This window comes from Tetrao urogallus (assembly GCF_951394365.1).
Source record: "Tetrao urogallus genome assembly, chromosome: 2".
Taxonomy (NCBI): domain Eukaryota; kingdom Metazoa; phylum Chordata; class Aves; order Galliformes; family Phasianidae; genus Tetrao; species Tetrao urogallus.
In genome coordinates, this window is record NC_136814.1 from 3,445,973 (window position 1) to 3,451,779 (window position 5,807).

Below are 5,807 nucleotides of genomic sequence, written 5' to 3' on the forward strand. Positions count from 1 at the left end.
GGCCCGGCTGCACCCCGCGCGTCCTGCGAGGTGCATCCACCGCGTGCCTTCTGCGCATCACCTGCGGCGCGCCTTGTGCAGCCCGCGGCCGTGCGCTGCGTGCGCGCATCGTGCAGTACGCGCCGCGCCCCGCCTCTGTGCGCGCTCCCGGAGGAGGAAGAGGAGGAGGAGGAGGAGGAAGAGGAGGCGGCTCCGGGCCTGGCCGAGCGCTGCCGCGATGGACAGCTCGGGGAAGGAGCGGGAGGCCGTGCAGCTGATGGCCGAAGCCGAGAAGCGGGTGAAGGGCTCGCATTCCTTCCTGCGGGGGCTCTTCGGGTGAGCGAACTGGGGGGTCAGGAGGAGGTTGCACAAAGAAAAAGGGGTTGCCAATTAATGCATGGATGGTGCGGTGCGCGGGGGGGTTGCAAAAGGGAGATGCGATGTGGGTTGCAAAAAGGGGAAAATTGCAAAAGTGGGGTGCGCGACGTGCAGTGGGGTCGCATAAAGGGGATTGCGCGGCCCGGATGACACCCCCGCCCCATAGGCAGAGCGGGGGGTGGCGGCTCGGTGGGAGAGGGCATGCTGGCGGGCTGTGGATGTGGCCGCATGGCAAAGCCCGTCTGTGTTTTGCTGAATAATTGCTGGCACGGAGCGGGGAGCGGAGCCCTGGGAGCCGCGGTGCCTGCAGGGTGCTGTGAGCAGCGCTGTTGGGGCACTGAAACCCGCCGGCAAAAAGGCAGATGTGGCTTCATGCACCCTCCTGCTCTCGTCCAGGGGTAACACCAGAGTGGAGGAGGCCTGTGAGATGTACACCAGGGCTGCAAACATGTTCAAGATTGCCAAAAATTGGAGCGGTGAGTGCGGCTGAGTATTTGTGCTGTTAAATGGGCCCATGTGGGGACAGCTTACCAAGCTAAACTGGAGCTATAGCAGCCCGCAGGGTGCTGCATTTATGGGAGGAGGTTTGCACGGAGCCCAGCATCGCTGTGCTGACCTGGGTCGGAAATACCTTTGGGGCTGTTGCACCTCTAAAGCTTTCCTGGTGCTGGGGAGCGCCGGGTGGTTGGCTGTTTCCCTGCAATTCTGCTCTCTCTGTGGGGTACACTCGGTGCTGTGCTTCTGTTCCAGCTGCAGGGAACGCCTTCTGCCAGGCGGCCAAGCTGCATATGCAACTGCAGAGCAAGCACGACTCGGCCACCAGCTTTGTGGATGCTGGGAACGCCTACAAAAAAGCAGACCCGCAAGGTACGGGGGACAAAATCCGGGATTGTTTTGTGCAAATCTTCTTAGCGGCGTAGGAGCGCAGCGCCGGGGCTTTCGGAGTCAGCTGGTCCGTGTGCCCGGAGAGCCTCCCTGCAGCCTGCTGGGGATTACTGGCATTTCTTCCTCGTGCTGCTTCTCAACACGAGAGATGCTTTCCTTTGCTTGGACGTGGCTCATCCTGATGGCTGTGTCACCACTTGGTGTTGGGGCTTTTGTGGGAAGGTAGAGGTGGGCTCAGTGGGTGAGATTCTCCAGAAGCTACGGGCCTGGGGTCTTCAGCCCCATGGACATCCGGATGTGCTCTCAGCTGTTCCACGTCTGTCAGTTTTTTTGGGGGGGGGAGATCTTGAAGTGGGCTCTGTGGCGCCAGCTGACTTTGTGTTGTTTTTCTGAACACACATGCTGCAGAGGCCATCAACTGCTTAAATGCAGCTATCGATATCTACACCGACATGGTAAGAGGCTGCGCTGCCGGCGGGGCACGGGGCTGAGCTGTGTGTCCAAGGGTTATGACGTTATGACTGTGTGCCAGGTGGGGAGACCTCCCCTCACAGACCTCTGTCCTCCCCAGGGGCGGTTCACCATCGCGGCCAAGCACCACATCACCATCGCGGAGATCTACGAGGCCGAGCTGGTTGACATCGAGAAGGTGAGGGTGCCGGGCCCTGCGTTTGCTGCTCTGTGGGGCACTGAGATCCCACAGCAACAGCGTCACCTTTATGAAACATGCTTTGGAGTTTGGGGTTGTTAACGAGCATGCGTGCAAATGTTGAAGGGCAGCGTTGCGTTTGGAGTTTGCTGGGTGCCCCTCTTGACCCACAGCCCCGCAGCGTGCCGTCATCTCACTCCTTTCATCCGCAGAGCAGAAAAGCTTTTCTGAACGTGGGTCTCTGTGCACTGATCTAACCCAAACCCTCCTCTTCAGAAGCAGTGCTCAAGTGTAACGTTTCTGTCCCCAGGCGATCGCACACTACGAGCAGGCTGCGGATTATTACAAAGGAGAAGAGTCCAACAGGCAAGTGGGCTTTGGGATGTGGTCCCTTCCAGCAGGGAGGGATTGGAAATGGGAACTTGCCCTAGATTGTATACATGCTCACACTCCTCGCCCAGCAGGCTCTTCTAAAACATCCTTTGGTAGGATGCCCAAATCCTACGTGATTATTTTAAGCTTAGCAGGTGCCCGTGCGTCATCCCAGTTGGGTTTCTAAAGAATGCTCAGATTCCTGTGCAGGGTTCTTATGCTGCATGCAGACTTGTCTGGGTTGGGATGCACAGAAAGCACAGAGAGATGAGCGATATCTGACACCTGGTCGGGCTGCAGGTCTCCATGCTTTTCCCTGGGTGTTAGTAGCTCGTGGGTCCCACTGTTCTATGCAGCAAGTGGGGAGGGGATGCTTGCAGGTGGCATGGATGTTTGTCCCCATCATTCACTTCCTGGTTTGGATTGCAGCTCAGCCAACAAATGTCTGCTGAAGGTGGCTGCCTACGCTGCACAGCTGGAGCAGTACCAGAAGGCAATAGAAATCTACGAGCAGGTGAGGCAGGGGCCTGTCCTTCTGTGCCTGCAGGCACCGCCACCTGAGCTGGCACCAGGACGGTTGCTGGGTTGCCCTGGTGGGCCTCAGTTACAGAAATCTGAGGATGGGATGGGTTTTCCTCTTTGGTTTCTCTCCAATAAAGCTGTCTGGCTGCCCCATAACTATTTGCACAGACACTGGCAGTTGTCACAGCCTTTATCTGCAGACGCTTGAGTGGTGCTGTGTGTAGTTTTAATCAGGTGTCGTGCTTTTAATTCAGTTCCTAATGATGCAGATTCCTTTCCCAACTCCAGTAATTCCTTTTTACGCCTAGGTTGGAACAAACACGATGGATAATCCTTTGCTGAAGTACAGCGCAAAGGAGTATTTCTTCAAAGCTGCTCTGTGTCACTTCATTGTGGATGAGCTGAACGCTAAGGTCAGTGGGCTCAGAGTCGTTGCCCCAACCTCCTCCAGCCATGCTGACCAACCCTGGCCAGCAGGGAGGTGTTTTTGCAGGCACAGGGCTCTGGTAGCTGTTATGGGGGCTTGTAGCTGGTGCTGTCACCTGCTGATGGCTGCATCACCACGAGACTCCAGCGTAAGCAGAACGAAGGGTGAACTGCAGCACATCCAGAGTGATGCTCAGGGTAAATCAGGGCACGTGCTACTGCAGTGTCCTATGCAGAGTTTTCTGCTTCCTGCCCTGCCTGTGCTCTGGCTGTGTCTGCTTGGTTCTTGCCGAGTGATATCTTGAGCCACGGCTGGCTCTGAGGCCAGATCTGCCCCTGCCTGTTCATTTCCCTGTGCTTATGAGTTTGCTGTGAATGTTTTCTTGAGTTTTCTGCATGGTTTTAGGACTAGAAGAGAAAAAAACTGAAATAAAAAGTGAGGAGTTTTGTGTGAAAAGAGCTTGAGGGCGTGTGTGTCTCTCTTTCAGCTCGCGCTTGAGAAATATGAAGAAATGTTCCCAGCATTCACAGATTCACGGGAATGCAAGCTATTGAAAGTAAGTGAAGCCAGTATTAAAATAACACGCTCACATTTAGAAATGCAAACTGCCCTTTGCTTTGTGCTTTTTCGCCTTGCCACGGGTTTGGCCTTCTTCTCAAAATGCCTTAAGGGACATCAGACTCACTCTGCGTTGGCTTCGGACCAAGCGGGTGGGAGTAGCAGCAGCAGCAAGATGATGATAATTGCGGTTAACTTGAACAAATCTGGGTTTGTGTTTGTGGTGGGGGGTTGCTGGTAGGTGGCAAAGGTCCCCCCTCACGGAGGGACTCGCAGTATTGTCTGACTTGTAACGGTGTTCTCCTAGAAACTGCTGGAAGCCCACGAGGAGCAGAACTCGGAGGCGTACACCGAGGCAGTAAGTACCGCCAGCCCGCATTTCTGCCGGGGGCTCTTGGAGGCAGCCTCCCTTTTTCTCTAACAGAGGCCTTTTCTGCCTCTGGAAGAGCTGAAGGTTTAAAAGATTACACCTCAAGAGGCACAGTGCTTGTTTTGCAGCTGCTTTCTGACTGCTTTTCCCTTTGCCTTTAATAGGTGAAGGAATTCGATTCCATCTCGCGGTTGGATCAGTGGCTCACCACCATGTTGCTTCGCATCAAGAAGTCGATTCAAGGAGAAGGGGACGGGGACCTGAAGTGAATTGTTCGTGGTGTTTGTGGCATGCAGCCTAAGTCATTTGTTCTCGTGTTACAGCCAAGGACCACTCCGGGATACGTGATAAATTATCTAGCTTGATTTTGTTGCTTCTAAGTCCAAATGACTGTGTGTTTCTTTAGTACCCTGCTCTTTGTTGTGGCAATGTGGGTAGATGAGAAGCGATGCTCTGGGTATCACTGGCAGATTTTTCTGAGGTGAAAGGAACACTTCTGGCAGAAATCTTTGTGTTTTTGTTATTGATGAGCCCAAAGTTTGCACTTGGAGCTCCTTTTTTCTCTTCCTGTTCTGTCTTGATGTTCAGTATTCAGTACCATTGAGTTGAGCATGTAAATATTTGTCCGTGCCAGTGCACTACAAATAACAGATGCTGATCTGCTGCTGCTTTCTGTTTTTTCTGCTGTATTGTTTTCTGTTTTTTAAATGGACCTCTGCCAGATGCACGTGGATCTTGTTTTTGATTTGTTTTTAATGATGGAGCTTTTTAAATGGTGCTAGTGAAAGGCTTTGTGACTCTTAGACACAGGAAGCACAAGTGTGTGCGCATCTCTGCAGGTACGTGTGTGCATGTATGCACGCAGACTGCAGTGGCCCAGTGCTGGAAGCATTGCACATCAGAGGACAGGAGAGCAGACCTAGTTAACCGTGTATTTTGTATTTAAGATCTAAATATAAAATGTAAGGCTCTTCTCTATTTTCTTGGATCTATTTTTCCACTTTATTTTGTGGCACAGCCCCCAACCCCGCTGCCCTAAGACGACTTGACCCACGTAATGATATATTTTTCTAACTTCTCCTTTAAACCAGCTCCTGTTGCTGTCTCCTGCAGGTCTTTTGTGCATGCCAGGCACTACCTGTTAGCTTCTGGCCCTTTTGCTGTTGGCTCGGCTGCCTCGTTGTTGTGACATGCAGAGGTGTTGGCAGAGGCTTGGCACTGAGCAGGACCCTTATGTGTCTGGGTGACGGATGGATGGAGCGTGCTTTGAAGAGACGTAGGCACTTTAGGAATTCTCCTTATCATTTTAGAGACGTGTGTTTTAAAATGTCTGCAACCAAAGCTTCTCTGTGCAATGTGTTGTTTGAGTAGGGCTGATGGAGCTACCTACAGCATACACTGACAGACCTGTGAGCCTGTGCAGTCTGTCAGCAGTTGGCATTTCTCTGCAGTGGAGCGAGATGCTAAGAATGGAAACGTAGCTGCTTTGTTTGGCAGCAGGGCTGGTTGTGGAAGCTCTGGTGGGCACTGCTGCAGTTTGGACTCTGTCTTTTGTTTCTCTTGCTGTAAGGATGGTGTCTGCTTTTATCCTGGCAGCTCACGTGTTGGCTTTCACTGCTCTTTGTTTTTAATCTAGATGTTTATTGGAGTAGAAAACCATTGGATTG

General features: G+C 52.9%; 1 protein-coding gene across 2 annotated transcripts; it reads left to right on the forward strand.

The window, feature by feature from the left end:
• Positions 1-217: 217 nt before the first annotated feature.
• LOC306958632 (beta-soluble NSF attachment protein) lies at positions 218-4,409 on the forward strand (the record flags this gene model as incomplete). Of its 2 annotated transcripts, XM_079550203.1 has the most annotated exons (11): positions 218-315; positions 754-833; positions 1,108-1,224; positions 1,651-1,697; positions 1,814-1,891; positions 2,202-2,257; positions 2,693-2,777; positions 3,094-3,198; positions 3,700-3,768; positions 4,078-4,128; positions 4,305-4,409. In XM_079550203.1, 11 exons carry the CDS (start codon positions 218-220, stop codon positions 4,407-4,409), a joined length of 891 nt encoding a protein of 296 aa, XP_079406329.1. The 2 variants fall into 2 exon arrangements, with proteins under 2 accessions (XP_079406329.1, XP_079406330.1); XM_079550204.1 differs by lacking the exon at positions 1,108-1,224.
• Between the last annotated feature and the right edge of the window lie 1,398 nt (positions 4,410-5,807).